Source organism: Carcharhinus amblyrhynchos, chromosome 19 (genome assembly GCF_965287045.1).
Source record: "Carcharhinus amblyrhynchos chromosome 19, sCarAmb.v2.hapA, whole genome shotgun sequence".
Lineage (NCBI taxonomy): Eukaryota > Metazoa > Chordata > Chondrichthyes > Carcharhiniformes > Carcharhinidae > Carcharhinus > Carcharhinus amblyrhynchos.
The window spans coordinates 13,075,029-13,095,778 of NC_137342.1; the positions used below are offsets into that span (position 1 = coordinate 13,075,029).

At 43.5% G+C, this 20,750-nt stretch overlaps 1 protein-coding gene across 1 annotated transcript in view; it reads left to right on the top strand.

Moving 5' to 3' along the window:
- vwf (von Willebrand factor) overlaps window positions 1-20,750 on the top strand; it is a 136,497-nt gene that overhangs the window by 49,347 nt on the left and 66,400 nt on the right. Inside the window, exons 20-28 of the mRNA XM_080207269.1 lie at window positions 1,221-1,359; window positions 3,434-3,568; window positions 3,746-3,892; window positions 5,593-5,733; window positions 6,952-7,050; window positions 11,295-11,451; window positions 12,395-12,556; window positions 17,120-17,252; window positions 18,392-19,764. Of these exons, the coding sequence (XP_080063395.1) occupies window positions 1,221-1,359; window positions 3,434-3,568; window positions 3,746-3,892; window positions 5,593-5,733; window positions 6,952-7,050; window positions 11,295-11,451; window positions 12,395-12,556; window positions 17,120-17,252; window positions 18,392-19,764 (2,486 nt within the window). The remainder of the gene's footprint in view (window positions 1-1,220; window positions 1,360-3,433; window positions 3,569-3,745; window positions 3,893-5,592; window positions 5,734-6,951; window positions 7,051-11,294; window positions 11,452-12,394; window positions 12,557-17,119; window positions 17,253-18,391; window positions 19,765-20,750) is intronic.

Sequence of the window (20,750 nt, forward strand, 5' to 3'; positions counted from 1 at the left end):
TTGTTTTAAATTGAGAGGCTTTGTGAAATCTAGAGGCCTGCTCACAATGTCATGTTTGTTCTTCCAGTAGCGATAAAATAAAAATGAGCTCAGAAACATTTTCTCCAAAGTAATGAATGTGAGGCGTTGATTATTTCAACTATATGGCCCAAGACAGAAACAGGACATTGGAAAAATCTTCATTGGAAGTCTTGTATTCTTTGCCAAGAAAACAAAATCCTACTTGGCAGACTTTATCAAATCGCTCTTGGGAAACGCTCTTCCCATAATTTCTTGTGCTAAGGAATGCACTTTGGAAGAAGTAACAAGACAAGGGAGTGTTTAATGAACGGCAGGATACTAGGAAGCTCAGAGACACAGATGGATCTTTAGTGACAAAATCTCAGAAGGTGGCAGAGCAGGTGAATAGGATAGCTAAGGCATATGGGACACTTGCTTTTATCAATCATGACATCAATTGAATAGAAAGCAGCTATTCTTCTTGGTTGATGAGTCAATCACAAGGGGGTATAGTTTTAGGGTAAGGAGCAAGCAATTCTGGAGAGTTTTGAGAAAAGGTTTCCACTCAGAGTGGTGGGAATCTAGAATGCACTGCCTAGGAAGATAACGGAGGCTGGAAATCTTACAACCTGGAAAATGTATTTACATGAGCACTCAAAATGTTGTAACGTTCAAGGATAATGGGACAAGAGCAGGAAAGTGGGATTAGCGTGTATTAATGGTAGTTAGTAATGCTCCAGTTTCCTCCCACACGCCAAAGATGTGCTCCTAGGCTAATTGGTGTAACAATTTGTCCCTAAATTAATATCCCCTCAATCTGGTTTCCAATGAGGAGTGCCATTAGCGTAGGCAAGGGTCATGGGTGGAAGAGGGATTCACAATGTTGAAATGGCGGCGCGGGCTTGTTGGGCCGGAGGGCCTGTTTCCCGTGCCGTGTTGTTCTTTGTTCTTTAGTTATGGTTGATGCAGACTCAATGGGCTGAAGGGCCCTTTTCCACTGTACGACTCTTATGACTTGCCTTTGGCAAGTGTTGAATTACTTGATATAACTTGAGTGGTGGGGGGACATAACAGCTAACTTCAGTGATCTCTGACTGGGGAGATAGGACTGACCTTTTGTTCCAGCCTCTAAGTTGAGTGCAGACCGTTTGTTCTGGACTGAATGGCTGACATTGCTCAGTGAAGTTAACAGCTAATTTCGTTGCTGTTTTATCTTGCAGTAAATGCCTCAATCGCAAGTGGCAGTGCACTGACAGGGTCTGTGATGGCACCTGCCTTGGAATTGGTGAGGCCCACTACATCACTTTTGATGGTTTGAAGTATACATTCCCAGGCAAATGTCAGTATGTCCTGGTTCAGGTAAGAATTGCCTCCCTTTTTGTGGGTTTTTTTTGCATCATTTCACAAAGGAGAGTGAATTATGGGGATTTCCTAACATTTGCACCTGGCAGTTGAGACTGCATTGGCAGTGTACCTTTGTACAGTTTATCATACATTCTTACCATTGTAAAGTAAGTAACTAAGCTTATAACAGAGTGGCACAGTAATATTCTGGGCCGGAGAAAGCATTGGTGTGTTTAATCATTAGTAAGAGCAGAAAATGCTGGAAATACTCAGCAGGTCAGGCAGTAAGCATCTGTGGAGAGAATGACTGAGTTAAAGTGATCTCTTACTGAGCCTATCCCAAATTACCCAGTAGGTTCTTGTTCTCTTTCCTTCCTTGACAACTCTTGTCTCTATTTCTAGTGATCGACTGCCCACCAATATCCATTACAAGACCACCGACTCCCATGGCTACCTTGACTACAGCTTTTCACACTCCACATCTGTAAGGATTCCATCCCATTCTCTCAGTTCCTTCGACTCCACCTCACCCGTTCTGATGATGCCACCTTCCAAATGGTGCTGCCGATATGTCTTTCTTCTTCCTTAATCACATTTTCAACCCACTGTGGTTGGCAGGACTCTCAACCGTGTCTGACTCATTTCCCAGGCCACTGCTCTCTCCCCCCTCCTGTCCTTCTCTGAACCAGGAAAGGGTCCCCCTCGTCCTCTTTTTTCACCTCATCAGCCCCCACATTCAGAGGATCAGCCTCCACCATTTCCACCAACTCCAGCATAATGCCACTACTCAACACATCTTCCCTTCTCTCCCTCTGTCAGCTTTCCACAGGTGCTGTTGCCCCTGATCCACTCCTCCATCCACTAACACTTCATTCACTGGGAATGGCACCTTCTTATGTAGTCGTGGAAGTTGCAGCACTTGTTTCTTCACTCTTTCCTACTCATCATCCCAGGGCCTAAACACTCCTTTCAGGTGAAACATTGCTTCATGTGCACCTCCTTTAATCTGCTCCCAATGTGGTCTACTCTACATCAGAGAGATCAAACACAGACGGGGTGACCGCACTACAGATCACTCTCGGTCCATCCACAAGCAACACCCAGATCTTCTTGTTGCTCACAATTTCAACACACCATCCCGCTCTCCTGTTCACATGTCCGTCCTTGGCCTGTTGCAATATTCCAGTGAGATGCAACATAAACTGGAGGAACAGCACCTCATCTTCCAATTGGGCACTTTACAGCCTTCCAGACATTGAGTTCAATAAATGCAGAGGGTGAACTCTCTCCTCCACTTTCACCCATTTAAATTTATTTTATTTCTTCTTTTCATCTTATTCATCCATTTTTATTACTTTATAGCCTTATTTTTATTTTTTCACTTCTAAAATCTTGCTTTCCATCTTGTTTCACCACCCCATCCCCCTAGGGCCATCTGTCACATTCCTACACTCTGTGCCTTTGTTCTGCCATTTACACTCTTTACAATCCCCATTAAGATCTCTTAATGGATGTTTGTAGCACCATTCTTACCTTCATCATTATCAATTACATTCTCTTTGGCTTATTGTCTATGTCATTCCTATCAGTTACAGTCACCCCAACTCCTAGCCCCCACCCTCACAGTATAAATCTTGTCCTTTTCTCCCTGTCTTGAGCTCTGAATAAGGATCGTCCTGATTCTAAATGTTGGCTGTATTCTCTTCAAATCTGCTGAGATTTTCCAGCATTTTCTGTTTGTGTCTTAGATTCCAGCGTCTGCAGTATTTTGCTTTTATGTTATTACAGTAGATTCTTTATATGATTCCAAAGCGAATACCTGTGTATACCTTCCCCAACAGGTATTAACCTTCCCATGGGTATTATTCCACAATCCTGCTGGTAATCTCTTATTTAAATCAATCCCTTACGTAAAGCTAAATTTCCTGTTTTCCTATAATCCCCTTAACTGTGCCACCTAATCCTTGAACCCTGTTCCTGACTCCATCAGCTCAACACTCCATACTTATGGAAGGCCCATGGAAGCATGCTTATATACATGTTGTTGTCTTACTTGCTTTCTTCATCACCTTTTGAATATTTTTTTTAGGATAGTTGTAATGGAATTGAAGGAACATTTCGCATATTAGTGGAACATATGGGCTGTGGCTTGCCTGGAGAAGAATGTTCTAAAGACATCACGGTGCTCTATGATGGAGGAGAGTTGGAACTATTTGGAAAAGAGGTATGTAATGGGAATGCCAGTTAGGAATCTTTGTCCATATCGATTTGATCTATGCCAGCTCTCGGGAGTCATGGAGTAAATCATTATTTTGTGCATTTGTTAAAAAGTGATTTTTTTTAACACATTTTAAAATGTCAGTTTTTCACATTTGGTTTTAACTTGTGCTTTTTTGGTCAGGTCACCATCAAAAAGCCTGTTAAGAATGAAGGAGATATTCAAATATTCACATCTGGTCTTTACTACATAATTGTATTGGGTAAAAAGATTTCTATACTGTGGGACAAAGGCACTCGGATTTCTGTTCAACTTGCAGGCCAGTACAGGGTGAGTTGATTTTCTTTCATTTCTTTCTTCCTCGTTCCCTCGTTCGCATCCTTGTTCTCCATCCCTATTATGGGTAGCATGGCGGCACAGTGGTTAGCATTGCTGCCTCACAGCGTCAGGGACCTGGGTTCAATTCTGGCCTCGGGTGACTGTGTGAAATTTGCATTCTCTCTCCATGTCTGCATGAGTTTCGTCCGAGTGCACTAGTTTCCCCTGACACTCCAAAGATGTGCGGGTTAGGTTGGTTGGCCGTTCTGGGTTGCTCCTTAGTGTTAGCGGTTCAGCAGAATAAATATATGGGATTGTTGTGGGTGCAGGCTTGATGGACCAAATGGCCTCCTCCTACACTGCAGGGATTGTGTGATTCTATGATTCTTTCCTTTCTCCAATCCTTTCTGCCTTCGTTCTTTTCCAAATTCCAAATAGGCACATCAAAGGTCCATTCCTGTCAGGAGAAAATAGAAGATCAAGAGGTGAACAACTGAGGTCTTATAGGTTATGAAATTGTTTGGTAGGGCAGACACAACCACTCCCATCTAGAAGGACAAGGGCGGCAGATAACGGGACCACCACTTGGAAATTCCCTTCCGAGTCGCTTGCCATCCCAACTTTGAAAAATATTACTATTCCTTCACTTTTATAAGGTCAAAATCCTGGAACACGCTCCCTAACAGCACTGTGGGTGTGACTATAACTACACCTCAGGGACTGCAACAGTTCAAGAGGATGGCTCACCCCCATCTTAGGGTTGGGCAACAAATGATAGCCCAGCCAGTGATGCTCCCATCCTATAAATGAATTTTAAAAATTGTAATTCTGTGTAATGGAGTGAAAAGTAAGATGATGTAAACAAGAATAAATTAGGGGTGGCACAGTGGTTAGCACTGCTGCCTCACAGCTTCAGGGACTCAGGTTCAATTCCTTGGTAACTGTGTTGAGTTTGTAGATTCTTCCTGTGTCTGCGTGGGTTTCCTCTGGGTGTTCCGACTTCCTCCCACAGCACAAAGATGGGCAGGTTCGATGGATTGGACATGCTAAATTGCCCCTTAGTTCCCAAACTGTATAGGTTATTTGGATTAGCCGTGAGTGAAGGCAGGAGAACAGGACTGAGAATCATATCAGCCATGATTGAATGACAAAGCAGATTCGATGAGCAGAATTTTATGGTATTATGGTAAATATATGGGATTACAAGGATAGGGTAGGGGAGAGGCCCTAAGATACTGTTTCAGAGAAATGGTGCAGACTTGATGGGCAGAATGGTCTCTTCTGCACAGTAGAGATCCTATGAGTGCTATTCATTATTTTGCAACTTTTGTAGCTTCAGCTCATTAAATCTGGTGGTTCTGAAGAAGTTACCTGCAAAAGCTATGAAATGCTAAATTATTTTAATCCTGTTCCTATCTGACTGATACTATTTTATCCTCTTTTCAAATCGCCCTTGAGCTGGCATTGTCTTTACATTTTGATGTTTCTTGTAAACAAGAAGCTTTACCAAACGCTATTTAGAAATTAAAAATGAATTGTCATCACAATACTATGAAATACAGCTTTGAAAGAGTTAGGAGAAATATGTATGCACTGTTTCAGCTGAAGTATTTATGCTAAAGGAAGTTTTACTAAAGTAAATTTAACCTACAATTAACATTTTTCAAATTCCACCCCTGCATCCCACCCCCCCCATGTCTGTGTGATTATAGGGTAATGTCTGTGGATTGTGTGGCAATTTTGATGGCAATAGAAATAATGACCTACTGGGCAGTGGCAATCAACTTGAGATTGAACCAGTTGACTTTGGAAATTCATGGATGGTGAAATCTCTGTGTGCAGATGCCTATCAGGTAAGTTCTTGAGTTGTATTAGTCTTGTTAACATTGTCTTGCAAAGACTGTGGAGGCAATTCTTGCGTCTCGCTATGCTGCTTTATTAGCGCAGCGGACTGGGAGACTAGCAGGGGTTGTTTTGCAGGCTCCATGTACTTGCCAGCACCAGACTTCCAGCGCTATTAGTGCTGTGTCAGAAATCGGTGCAGAGCTGAATAATTTATATTACTGGGTATTTTGATCTAATTTAAATAGAATTAGCAGATCCAAGACTGAAATCGCCATGCCCGCTAGCCTCCCCACCACTCCCCCCATTCCCCAGCCAGCAGTATTCCACTTCAGTGGGGTTTACAGTAACTCCTCACTTGTGCTGAGCTGGTGGTACAAGCCTGTTGCAATGCAGAGGTAAAATTGGCACCCTCCAGGAGGTGGGGTGCTGGGGGGTCCCCCCTGGACATTGGCACTTTGGCATTGTCAAACTGAGTCCCTGGAACTGCCCAAGGGGCAAAATGCCAATGCCCAGGGAGCAGTGCCATGGGGGCGACGTATAATTGGGGGGGAAAGGCCTCTGGGAGGGTGGGGGGGGGGGGGGGCGATCGATGGGGGTGGTTGGGGTCCCGCACCACTTTGCAGCTGGGGTCGGTGGGGGAGAGTGGGAGGCCAGTGATCGGGGCTGGCCATACGGGTGGGCAGGGATGGGGTGGCAGCCTGCTAGGGTCCTGGGACTGCGTGGAGTAGGAGGGTGGTTGTCGGTTGGCACTGCAGGGGTGCTGGGACTGCTGATGGGGTGGGTTGCAGGAGATCGAGGCAGGCCTGGGAGAAGGGATATGGCCAGGACTGGCCTAGGCATGGTTGGGGGAGGTCAGTGATCATGCCATGGAGGGGGGGCGCGGTGAGATAAGAGGGCCAGCAATGCAGGGGTTGTAGGGCGCTGGCCAGCAGACAGGGGCCACTTGCGCACACGCTGATCTTGGTGCAGACAGATTAGCGCGTGCGCAGTGGCCCACTCAGTGCTATGCTGCCGGCCTCTCCAAGGAGAATAGGCCCCATCCCCAGTATTTTAATGTGATTTATGCAGTGCACAGAGTGTGCGAGAATTTTTTTTTAAACTCCCGCTGAAGAAAACCAGTGTGAGTTACTCCAGTTTTTAAGCAAATTCCATACTTAGACTTTTTTTGGGAGAATTAATCAGTTAAGAGAGTTAAGCAGTTGTTGTGATTTTATTCCATTCCCCAGACACCTTCTCCATGTACTGGAAACAGCTTGAAGCAAGCGTTAGTCGAAAATTCGTGTGACATCATAAAAAGTGGCCTGTTCAGTGAATGTGCACAGCTGGTAAGAAACCTTTCCAAAACATTTAATGGACATTTAATCAAATGTCTGCTTAGCCGTTATCAACCCTGCGAGCAGGGGCTCCAGAATTGTTTCGTCATGAGGTTGCCTACCCCGAGAACGTGTCACGTTATTTGTCAATCCATGTTTTCATTGGGTGAAGAAATTGACAGCTTTTACAGATGTAACAAATTTATAATAAAGTGCTAAGGGTAATGATGGTAAATGCCAAGTTCTTCAAATCCCAGAAGAGAAGCTTAAAACAATTACCCTCAATAACGTTTGCAATTTGTAGAGTATAAAGAGAGATTTGAAATTCCGAAATGGTGACTCCAATTACTTGTGATGATTTAAAAAAGTAAACATTCGTTACCAAACAGGAAAAACAGCAATAAAGTAAAATAGGAGATACATTTAGATAAGACAATGGCTTATTTGCACATATCACTACTTTTTAACCATTCCAAACAATCTCACCTCAACTACCTTCAGAGCTAACTCTCCCCGATCTGGCCCGCAACATTAGAGCAATTTTAAGATCTGTAAACACCCAGTACTTTTTAACCACTCAGTACCTTCATGTCTGTTGGGGTTTCTTCTGAGATTAATCAGCAGTTTTCTTTTCAAATCTGGCTCCTTTCACTGTTTGCTAGGAGATAAACAGTTATTCCTGCCGTTGGCCAAGATCGAAAGAAAAACAGCCTCCCACAGTGGATAAAAGCAAATTACTGCGGATGTTGGAGTCTGAAATCAAAAGAAAAAAATGCTGGAAAATCTCGGCAAGTCTGGCAGCATCAGTAAGGAGAGAAAAGAGCTGATGTTTTGAGTCGAGATGATCCTTTGTCAAAGCTAAATGACATAGAAAGTGGGAGATACTTTTCCCTCACCCTACAGTATAAATATCTCCCACTTTCTATATCTTTTAGCTTTGACAAAGGGTCAGCTGGACTTGAAACATCAGCTTTTTACTCTCCTTACGGATGCTGCCAGACCTGCTGAGATTTTCCAGCGTTTTCTCTTTTAGCCTCCCACTTAGGTTCCCCTTAAATACATTTTTCCCCTTTTATCTCTCCCTTGTCTTAATTAATTTATTTAGAATCACACTCCCCCAGACTTAATTATTTTCATCTCTTTAGTTAAACCCTTGGAATTTATAAGCAAAGTAAACTCATTTTATCCACCTTCCCTGTGACACATTTTCTGTACACCTTCCATCTCTTACTCTGAATCCTTGACAACCTATTCCAATTTATTCATGTTCTGTCCCCATTGTTATTAAATTGCCTCAGGTAAACATCTATTTACAGTGTTGCTAGACTCATTTACATATTAAATACACAGTCAGTCGCTCTGACCCTGCCTGAATTATTTTACTCACATATATAGCAGTCTCTAGATGGCCAATTACTGAGAAGGACGTAGATAATTTGCAGGGAGATTATGGAAAGATACAAACGTTATACAATAGTTATAAGGGGGTGTGGGGGGGCGGTGATAATTGTCCAAATGTAGATTGGGATATTGATAGTGCAAAGGGCAGAGACGGACAAAGGTTCCTGGATTGTTCTCAGAAAAAAAACTTTCTACAGTAATATGTATCAGTCCAATAACAAAGTATGTACAGTTGCTGTTGGTTCTTGGAATTGAGGTGGGCCAAATAGATCAAGTGTCAGTGGGGGACCATTTAAGAAACAGTGATCATTGTATCATAAGGTTTAGGATGATTAAAAATATCTGTAGCTGAACAATGGGCTAATTTCAAAAAGGAAACGGCCCAGGCGCAGTCAAGGTATATCCTTTAAAATGGAAAGGTAGGGCAAATAAATCCGGAGTTCCTGGATAAAAAGAGAGATAGAGAAATTAGGATAAAGAAGAAAAAGTGTGTTTATGACAGGTGTCAGGTAGAAAATACATTTGAGAACCAGGAGGAATATAGAAGGTTCAGAGGGGAGGTGAAAGAGAATATCAGAGAGCGAAGAAGGATCATGAGAAAGACTGGCAGCCAACTTAAAAAGGAATTTCAAAGTCTTTAACAGGCACATACATAGTAAAAAGCTGTTAAAAGGAGGAGTAAGGCCGATTAGGGACCTAAATCAGCTAGAGGGGGATTGCTGTTATCAACTCCTCGCTCAATGTTTATGCTTCCTGCTCTTTGCCATGGCAAAATTGCACTAAAGACCAATTTCATTGTGCTAATGGACTTCCCAAAGTCTGAGGAGCCATTAATGTCACCCATGTGGCCAGCAAAACCCCTGATACAGTATAATACAAGGATAATACAATCACATGCAGTATAGTGCCAGGCAGTGCTGCTTAAACGGATGTCCTTCATTGAAGACTATTGTTCCTTCTGCCAGTGTAAACTTGTTCCAGGAGTAGCCTAACAGTACCAGAGTCACAGAATCCAGCAACATCTTGCAATATCAAAGCGTCATCATAAGAGTCAAAGGCCGGAATCTTATCACCATTCATGCCGGTGGGATTGTCCCATCCCACTGCAGTGGACGGAGATTTGGCTGGCTACTAAACTTTCTGATCTCACTGCAGCGAGAGTGTGATGTGAACGGTCAATAAGACCATGCCTTAGAGTTTCACTGCACAGGAAGAGGCCCTTTGGCCCATCGTGTCTACACCTGCCATCAGGCACTAATTATTCTTAATATATTTTCCAGCACTTGGTCCACAGCCTTGTATGCTATGGCAATCAATTGCTCACCTACATGCTTCTTAAATGTTGGGAGGATTCCAGCCTCTACCACTCTTTCAGGCAAAGTTTCAGATTCTCTCTGAGTGAAAATGTTTTTTCCTCAAATCCCCTCTAAATCTTCTGTTCCTTCCCTTAAATCTATGTCCCTCGTTATTGACCTGTGAAGCTAAAGTATTGCACATAGTGCTCTAGCTGTGGTCTAACGAGTGTTTTTTTTTAACATCTCTCTCATAACCTTCCTACTCTTTTATTCTGTGCCTTGGCTAATAAAGGCAAATATCCCATGTGCCTTTTTAATCTCCTTATCTACCTGCCCTGCTGCCTTCTGGGATCTTTGAGCATGCACTCCCAGGCACTTTGGCCCTCCGTACTTCCTAGCATTCTACCATTCATTATGTATTCCCTACCATTCATTATACATCACCTCACACATTTCAGGGTTAAATTCCAGTTGCTACTGTTCTGCCCCTCTGAGTAGCCATCCAAAGATTTTTCTCCTCGTCACGGTGGCACAGTGGTTAGCACTGCTGCTTCACTGTGCCAGGAACCTGGGTTCAATTTGGATCACTGTCTGTGTGGATTTTGCACATAGAACTGTGTCTGCATGGGTTTCCTCCCACCGTCTAAAGATGTGCAGCTTAGGTTGACTAGCCATGCTAAATTTCCCCTAGTGTCAAGGGGATTAGCGGGGTAAATACGTTGGATTATGGGAATAGGGCCAGGTGGGATTGTGGTCGATGGGTTGAATGGCCTCGTTCTGCACTGTCGGGATTCTATGATGCTTTGCTATTTCGCACAGCACCAATTTACATGTAATCCATAAATGTATTGATCATACCACCACCCACCCCCGACACTACAAACAGCAAGGAACCCTGTGGACATGGCTTCCAGTCACAAAAACAACCTTCAACCATCACCCTCAGCCTCCTGTCACTAAGCCAATTTTGGATCCAATTTGTCAAATTGCCCTATATCCCAAGGGCTCTTATCTCCCTGATCAGTCTCTCACGTGGTGCGTTGTCAAAAGCTTTACTGAAGTCCATGTACATTACATTAACTGCACTGCCCTAAACTACACACCCAGTCACCTCCTCAAAGAATTCAGTATATTCGTGTATCACTTACATCACTCATCACAAGCATGTGTCTATACAGTCTGAAGATTGAAATAATGAGGAAGAAGAGCATAAAGTATAGGGAGTGTCTGATCTCATATAAAATGCTATTAGAAAAACCACAACATTCATAATTGATTCAATATTGACAGTAAGTCAGTTAGTTTACTGGAGGAACAGATAAAACAGATAAAAGATGGGTTGGCAGATGTTGTAACTTAAATATGACAGTCTTTGAACAAACAATGAAGTGGCTAACTCAATACATCCAAAGATAAGAAACAGATTGTGTGATTTGTTGTATATTACCCAATGTTTATTTTCTAGTGAGATTCATTCCATATATTTGAAGCCATAAATCACAAAAGAAAGTACAAAGGGAAGTCAAGTGAGGATAAATACTTGTTGCATCTTTTTTTAAGATCAACCCTCAACCTTTCTGGGAGATTTGTGTGTATGACACTTGTTCTTGTGACTCTACTGGAGAGTGTCTTTGTCTGTGCAATGCTATTGCTGCCTATGCACACGAATGTGCACAACTTGGTATCCATGTCCAGTGGAGGGCAGCCAATCTATGCCGTAAGTAAACTAGATGTCTTTTGCTCAGATCATTTCCGAAGTTGTTCAAATGCATGTTCTGTGTTATTCTGCGATCAACTACAGTAGGCAAAGAATAATTTCCACCATTGAAGTTGTTGGTAAAATGAGTTGTAAAATACATTCTTGTTAAAAGTGATTTTAAAAAATAGTGGCTTTTAGGGCTAACAATGACCTATGAATGGTAGTTAGTGAATCATTCAAATTAGTGTCCAAAGAGTTATTAACCGGAGATGTTTTGGGAAGTTTTTGTGGTATATCTTAAAAGGCTGTTAACCTCAGTTTATTCCAAAGGCCTTAAATAAGAATATTTTTGCCACAGTCAAAGCTATCCCACCCAATCTGGGACTGCTCAATTACACAGTCACTCATCAATTCTGGCCTCAGGTCACTATCTGTGTGGAGTTTGCACATTCTCTGTGTGGGTTTCCTCCAGGTGCTCTGGTTTCTTCCCTCAGTTCAAAGATGTGTGCGTTAGGTTGATTGGCCATGCTAAATTGCCCCTTAGTGTTAGCAAATATATGAGTTTATGGGAATTAGTGTGATTGTGATCGTTGCAGGCTCGGTGGGTCGAATGGCCTCCTTCTGCAGTGTGGGGATTATAGGTTCTAGGTATCTCAGAAGCAGAATTTAATTAAAACAAATGAGATTTAATGTATGGATCTGCATTCTGGAGATAAGCCTGGATCCTCCATGAGATGTGGAGGCCAGGAATTCATGGACTTCCATGAATAGAAAGTCTCGAGGAATACAACTGTGATTTTCCAAAGCTCCGGGAATAGATTTGTCAAATTTACCCTTAGTTGCAAAATGCGTGAACACTTATGATGGACAACACTCATTGTAAATGAGTGAAAGTATTGGTGTATTCTTCAGCTGCCCTACAATCTTGTTGACTAAAGTGTTTTGCTTTTGTGCACGGAAGCAATGAGCTGTGAGGAGCTGAACGGTGGGCAAGCAGAGTATGTGTGCGAGTGGAGATACAACGTGTGTGCGCCCGCCTGCCCCAGGACCTGCCAACATCACCTGGCCGAGGAAGACTGCCCTGTGAAGTGTGTGGAGGGATGTCATGCACATTGCCCTGCAGGTAAGTTTGTGTGGCGGGTGGGGGGGGCGCAGGGAAAAGACTATGACTTAGCAATTCACAATGTTACTGAATGCAGAACAGTCTTAAGTAATGCCATATTGTTCTCACCCTTTTTAGGGTCAACACCCAGGTCAGGCATATGGCACCCACCTTGCTGGATATTTTAAGTTTGCTGGCTATTTAGGCAATTCAATAAACTTTTCAAACCTCATTATACTGGGCTCAATTTTATGGGCCCCCATGGAGTGGGTGGAATTTTCCGCTAGTGGGATTTTCCGTTCCCGCCGAAGTCAGTGATTTTTGAATGGCTCATTGTATTTTCCAGTCTGGCACTGCACCCACCTTTCCCTCGGCCTCCCCAGGGGACCTCTAATGGCCTCCAGGTTCTACCGGCAAGGCCAACACAACTGTTCTCCACTCATGGGGTGCTGGTGTTTTCCTCACCAGAGAGAATCTCCCCTGCCAAGATCCTAAAGGCAAGTGAGCCTTGATGATTGAACTCCAGGCTCTCTAAGATCATGTAAATTAATATTATAATGAATTTAAATAATCTATTCAGCCTCTCGTCCATTTTCGGTGAGAGCCTGATTTCGCCAGAAATCTGGCTCTCGTGAGTCCACAAGAGCTGAGAAATCAGGCATGATTCTGATTTCTTGGTTCTCACCCGATTTTACCAGCTGGGCGGAGCGAGCCAGTAAAATCCCGGTCATGTGGCCAAACACAGACCAGAGCCCATTCATTTAGAACACAATCTCTCCTGAATGAAAGCATTTACTTGGTGGAGTGATGTCACTTCAATCCAAAATAAGATAACAATTTTGATGAATAATTTTGATAGTCACATCACAACCTCAATTCGACTCCACCTTAGGCAAGCAGAGCATTGGAATTCGAGGTTGCAGGAAACAAGGGAATAGCCAAGAGCTTCAGCAACAGAACAGGTTGAGTTCGTGCAGGGGTGTTTAGAACATAGAACATAGAACACTACAGCACAAACAGGCCCTTCGGCCCACGAGTTGTGCCAATCACATCAACACCTACCAATCTATAGACCTATCTATAACCCCCAATCCCATTAAACCCCATATACTCATCCAGAAGTCTTTTAAAAGACCCCAGCGAGTTCGCCTCCACCACCACTGACGGCAGCCGATTCCATTCACTCACCACCCTCTGAGTGAAAAACTTACCCCTAACATCACTTCTGTACTTTCCTCCCCGCACCTTTAATCTGTGTCCTCTCGTAGCGACCATTTCAACCTGGGGAAATAGCCTCTGAGAATCCACCCTATCTATTCCTCTCAACATTTTATAAACTTCTATCAGGTCGCCTCTCAACCTTCGTCTCTCCAGGGAAAAGAGTCCCAGCTCCCTCAACCTAACTTCATAAGGCATGCCTCCCAGTCCAGGCAACATCCTTGTAAGTCTCCTCTGTACCCTTTCAATAGCTTCTACGTCTTTCCTATAGTGAGGCGACCAGAACTGCACACAGAACTGCACAAATGTTTGATTTTCTTTGCAAGGTTGGAAATAGTCAGTCTTCATGGTTGACAGGATATGTGCTCAGGAGTTCATCTTGGGCTCAAATGAAGTGTCAAAGCTATAAATATTCTGGTTCAGTCGGATACATTGATTTGGGAGTGGGTTGGGATTGTCGATGAGGTAACAGCATGTATGGGAATGTTTGATGGTGAGTACAATTCATCCAAGACTGGATGCCAGACAAGTAAAACCAGTATAAGGGACAGGAATGTTCGTCCTGGACCTGAGTGGCATCATCTGGTGAAGACGACCAACTCCTCTATGCTTTTCAAGTTATTTCATGTCAGTAAATCCTTGAGGTACAAGTGACTAGGGCAGGACTTTATGCCCTCGCTTGACCCAAGATTGGAAAATCCCACCCAAAGTCAATGGATATTTCCATTGTCTTCCCCTCATCCACTCCGATTCAGTGGTGGGTGAGGCAGTAGAATTCTAGCATATGTCTTTACCCTTATTGCTACAAGAATGATTGTGTGATTTTTTGGCCTCGGTCTTCACTGAGGAGGACGCGAATAGTTTGCCGGGTATCAAAGATAGAAGGATGGTAGGAGTTGAGGGTCTGAATGCGATTACTGTCACTAAAGAGGTAGTGCTTGATCGACTAGCGGGACTGATGGTGGACAAGTCCCCAGGACCGGATGGAATGCATCCCAGTGTTCTGAAGGAAATAGCGGAGGTGATAGTAGATGCCTTAGTGATTATTTTCCAAACCTCGCTGGATTCCGGGGAAGTACCGGAAGATTGGAAAGCGGCTAATGTTACGCTGCTGTTTAAAAAGGGTAGCAGGCAAAAGGCAGGGAATTATAGGCCGGTTAGTTTAACGTCTGTTGTGGGAAAAATGCTTGAATCCGTCACCAAAGAAGAAATAGCGAGGCACCTTGAGAAGAATTGTTTGATAGAGCAGACGCAGCATGGATTCGTTAAGGGGAAGTCGTGTCTGACGAATTTATTGGAATTCTATGAGGATGCGACTAGTGCGATAGACAGAGGGGAACCGGTGGATGTGGTGTTTCTCAATTTTTCAGAAAGTGATTGATAAAGTGCCACACAAAAGGTTGCTTCAGAAGGTTAGGGGACATGGAGTTGGGGGTAAGGTGTTAGCGTGGATAGAGGATTGGTTGTCTAATAGGAGGCAGAGAGTTGGTATCAATGGGTGCTATTCTGATTGGCGGTTGGTGACTAGTGGAGTGCCGCAGGGATCGGTGCTGGGGCCTCAACTATTTACCATTTATATAGATGATCTGGAGGAGGGGGCTGAGTGTAGGGTGTCGAAATTTGCTGATGACTCAAAGATAAGTGGAAAAGCAAATTGTGCAGAGGGTGTGGAAGGTCTACAGAGGGATCTAGATAGGCTGAGCGAGTGGGCGAGGACCTGGCAGATGGAGTACAATGTTAGCAAGTGTGAGGTTATCCACTTTGGCAGGAATAATAATAGGAGGGATTACTATTTAAAGGGCGAAAAGCTGCAGCATGCTACGGTGCAAAGGGACCTGGGGGTCCTTGTGCATGAGTCGCAAAAACCCAGTCTGCAGGTGCAGCAGGTGATCAGGAAGGTGAATGGGATGCTGGCCTTTATAGCGAAGGGGATAGAATATAAAAGCAGGGAGATCTTGCTGCAACTGTACAGGGCACTGGTGAGGCCGCAGCTGGAGGACTGTGTGCAGTTTTGGTTGCCGCACTTGCACAAGGATATTTTGGCCTTGGAGGGAGTGCAGAGGAGGTTTACTAGGCTGATACTGGAGATGAGGGCGTTGAACTATGAAGAGAGACTAAATAGACTGGGTTTGTACTCGTTGGAGTTTAGAAAGATGAGGGGGGATCTTATAGAGACGTATAAGATAATGAAAGGGATGGATAGGGTAGAGGTAGAGAGATTCTTCCCTCTCAGAAAGGATAGCAGGACTAGGGGGCACAGCCTCAAGATAAGGGGGGGCAGTTTAGAACAGAGTTGAGGAGGAACTTCTTCACTCAAAAGGTGGTGAATCTCTGGAATTCTCTGCCCATTGAAGTGGTGGAGGCTACCTCGCTAAATATATTTAAGACACGGGTAGATAGGTTTTTGGTAGGCAAGGGAATTAAGGGTTATGGGGAGAAAGTGGGAAAGTGGAATTGAGCCACGACAGATCAGCCATGATCTTATTGAATGGCGGGGCAGGCTCGAAGGGCTAGATGGCCTACTCCTGCTCCTATTTCTTATGTTCTTATGTGAGCATCCCCTGCTTTGGTACATGTCGCAGCTGCATTCTGGAATTTGAGTGGTCCATTTCGTTCTGTGGAGTGAACAGCTTAGATAAGAATTGGTTATCTATATGACAGCTCATTGCTGTTTCATTCCTTTCAAATATCTCTTACACAATCAAGTTAATCAGCATATTGACATAAAGTTCTTGCTGGAAGATAACTAGTGGAGCAGTGCCAAAAAGATAACTTCCACAAGAACATAAGTCTTAGAGAATATAATTAGTTAATAATTCCGGAATTGAAAACTTGTCTCAATAAGGGTGAACAAGAAACTGTTGTCAAGTGTCATAAAAACCGTTTTACAATATGCTATCCTTACTTAGTCTGGCCAAAATGGAACTCCAGAGCCACAGCAATGAAGTTGGGTGCTCCCTTACTCACTGTGCACACCATGCTCCCTGCAGCAAAGTTGGAGAACTTGACAGCCAGCCAAATTTCCGCGGAATGGGAAAACTTGCCAATGTGATTGGTGGTGAAATAACAGCCATTGACTCTTAAATGCCCTCTAAAATAGTCCAGCAAGCCTGCTGTGCAAGGTGGAATGTACAACAAATGCTGGCTTTGTCAGCAATGCACACATGCCATGAAGGAATTTTAAAAAGTCTGTTGAAGTTTTGAAATAAATAATCTGAACTCTGCAATAGCTACTATTGTCGTTTAGCTACTAGGCAAACAGTATTGGTTTTGAGGATACATCTTTAAGCCTTTAAAAGGAATGGTTTCGCTCGGCATTTGCAGCAACATTATTCAACACCTTTTTATTACTGCAACAACATATAGGAACCATTTTGGATGAGAGTTCACAGAAATGCATAGACCCTGCATTGTGTCCGGTCTGTGTCCATAAGAATCAACGCATTCCAGATGGACAGGCAATCACTATCAATGAAGGGACAGATGAATGTCAGATCTGGTATGTTTTATCTTCTGTATTACCGCATTATGTTGCAATACACATTTCAGACTCCCATGCGCATTTAAATGTGGGTTAGGGGTTAGGATGACTGTCACAGAATGAGTAATTAAACCCACTGCTTTCAGTCTTTGGCTCTTGCAAGTGTCAGAATGTAACTGGTGCCAACTGTGTACTGGATGTAATGTGACCAATGGTAACAAGCTGTAAGAGTGAACTGATCCAATAAACCATTGAACCAATTAAATAATGATGTGATGGTCAGCTGACTCACTGTGAATAAGAAGCTGTTGGGAATTGTGGGGGAGCTTGGGTGTGGCCCCAAGTTTGGAGTAATGAAATTTCTTTGATTTATAAATTGGAGTAAAAGTTTTGTTGTATTTTCATTGTCTGCATTTGAAGAGTTCCTTCCAAAGAAACATCTAGTGGCTACTGCTGTGCAAATATTTGCTCTGTGGTGATTAAAAATAATTTAATCATTTTCAAATGCACTTTGCATCACATACTAATTTTGTAATATGTGTTTCTTAGAAAAGATGCAGCTGCAATAAGAATAATCTGCATTGTGTAATCCATCCTATTTTGTTTGTGTATATGAGTGTAGGTATGTGGAGGGTGGAAAGTTCACACTAATAAATTCCTGATGTGTATCCCTGAGGAGTGTTGTCCAGTGCTGGGATTGCAGAGTCTCATACCCTTCCTCACCACCCATTTCACCCCCACTCCCCCCCCGCGCTCCCAAAACTCCTCCCAGCTCATAGGCCCCTTTTTTTCTTAAAGGTGACCTTTCTTTAAGGTTCATTTCATACTAGTAAAATGAAGGCACTGAGAAATGGTTTTCCAGTCATTATCTCATGTTTATCACATAGCGGGGGTGCTTGTCCTGTTCCTTGTGGGAACATTAGGCAAGGTGAAGGAAGATCACTGGAAAGAAACCATGTGATTCAGATGAATAATTCTCAACCTGTACTCATCACAGACCCATATTTAGTGCTGTCCAGTGGTGCGGTTAACTCTGTGGCTCATTCAAGGCTTATGGGATAGTGATGATTTTCATTTAAGTCTATGTGGTGATGCATACTAAAGATGATCAGAACTAACTATTTATTCCTTTTTGTTTCATGCCAATGTTCCCTCAGCCAGTGTACTGGAACCTTCTTGCACTGCGAGGTTTGCCCTCTGCAGATACCAACGACGACATCAACTTTGCCAACAGACGTCACTCCTGAAGCTGGCGGCTGCCACAGGGTGATGGAGTTGGCTTTCTTGATTGATGGCAGTAACTCATTTTCAAGGAAAGAGTTTGAAGGTGTGAAGAGATTTGTACTGGCGATGATGCAACAGATGCAGATCGGCCAGTCAAACATTCGGGTTTCGGTCCTGCAGTTTCACTCCGTTGTCAGCAAGAAGTTCGACCTGTGGGAGAAGAAGACCGTAAGAGAACTTAAAGCGTTAGTGAAAACAATGCAATACATTGGCGGTTCGAAAGCGAACATGTTTGAAGCTTTGAAACACACATCGATTCTTGTCTTTGGGAAGGATGCAAGGAAGAAGGTTCCCAGAATAGCCATACTTGTGACAGCAAGCACCTCATCCAATCCTGTTAAAAATGCCGTACGTTACGTCATCCAGAGGAAAGTCACAGTGATCACGGTGGGGATTGGGTCAGGTGTCAACCTAAATGAAATCGACTCAATAACAAGAAAATCCCCCGGAGGCAAGTCATTTATTTTGAAAAATGTGGGAGAATTGACAGAATACCAAAGGACAATCTTAGATTACGTATGTAGTCGTGGAGCTAGCCCCCCGAGTCCTACCACCATCGGAATTCCATTTCCAGAAACGACAGCGTCAACAACCACCACACCATCGCACTCCCATTTAATGATCAGCACCCAACCGCCTAGTCGAGAAAAGAGGCATGATGTTGTCTTCCTTGTGGAAACATCAGACAAGGTGGGAGAAAGCAACTTTAACAAGACCAAAGAATTCATGATTAAAACTGTTGAAAAGTTCAACGAAACAGAGCAAGCCACATACGTATCTGTTGTCCAGTACTCGGATACTGTGAACGATGCATTCAGTTTCATTAACGTTCAGAAAAACCAGGAAGTCATTGAAAGGATAAGACAAATGAAGTATAAAGGAGGGGAGAACACCAATACAGGCAGTGCTATAATGCACATCATTGAAGCAACGTTAACAACGCACAATGGTGCAAGGGAAGAAGCGCCTGATCTCGTGTTCATGATAACCAGCAACCCCCCCTCAGATAATATCACAAATCCAATAAAAGCGGTCACCGAAAACGATGTTGAATTGATAACAATTGTCGCTGACCCTGACATTGATATAGCTGAGTTCCCTCTCCCAGTTGTGCCGACGAACTATGACGAGATTATTGATATAGTTGACGAGGTTTACAATACCTGCTGCCAACCAACCACAAGTGAAACCATAGCTACCACCACAATGGCCACTACTACTCCCAGTTTCGACCTGCTGTCATCAGGTGAGAATCCTTTATTAGTTGAAAACAGACAGATTTTTAATCAGTAAGGGAATCAAGGTCTAAGGCAGGAAAGTGGAGTTGAGGATTATCCCATCAGATCAGTCATGATCTCATTGAATGGCAGAGTAGACTCGATGGGTTGAACGGCCTACCTCTGCTCCTACATCTTACAGTCTTGTTGCTTGAATTGAGAATAAGCTTGAGAATCTACATGGAAAGATGCTGAATTAGCACAAGGATAGGCCATTCAGTCCAGCTGAACTATACTGGTGATTTCATACTTCACATGAGCCTCGTCACGGCCACCTAATCCTATCAGCATAATAGGTAGCTCAGAGGCTGGCATTGCTGCCTCACTATGCCAGGGACCTGGGTTCAATTCCCAGCTTGTGTCACTGTCTGTGTCGAGTTTGCACATTCTCCCCATGTCTACGTGGGTTTGGATTTTCTCCGGGTGCTCTGATTTCCTTCCACAGTCCGAAGGATGTTTTGCTTAGGTGCATTAGCCATGCTAAATTCTCCCTCAGTGTAGCCAAACAGGCAGCAGAGTGTGGTGGCTAGGGGATTCTCACAGTAACTTCATTGCAGTGTTAAAGTAAGCCTACTTGTGTCACTAATAAAAAAAACTTTGGCTGGCTCCTCGAATTTTACATCCTCGCCGGTGACATGTCTCACAGCGGGCTGGGATTTTCTGCTGTGGGTGGGAGCAGACGGACTGAAAAATTCCTCCAATATTTCAGATTGGTGGTCTGTCATCAGAACTGGAAGATAGTAGACATTTAAGCAAGTGCAGAGCCAAGGAAAAGGTGACCGGAGAGGTAGAGACGGGAGAAGGCTGATAAGGTAGAGGGCGAACACAGTAAGAAGTCTCACAACACCAGGTTAGAGTCCAACCAGGTAGAGGGCAGGCAGTTTAAATGAGCAAAGTAGTAATTATTTAAGGCAGGGGGAGATGATAATGAGAAATGTTGAGGTAGAAATGATGG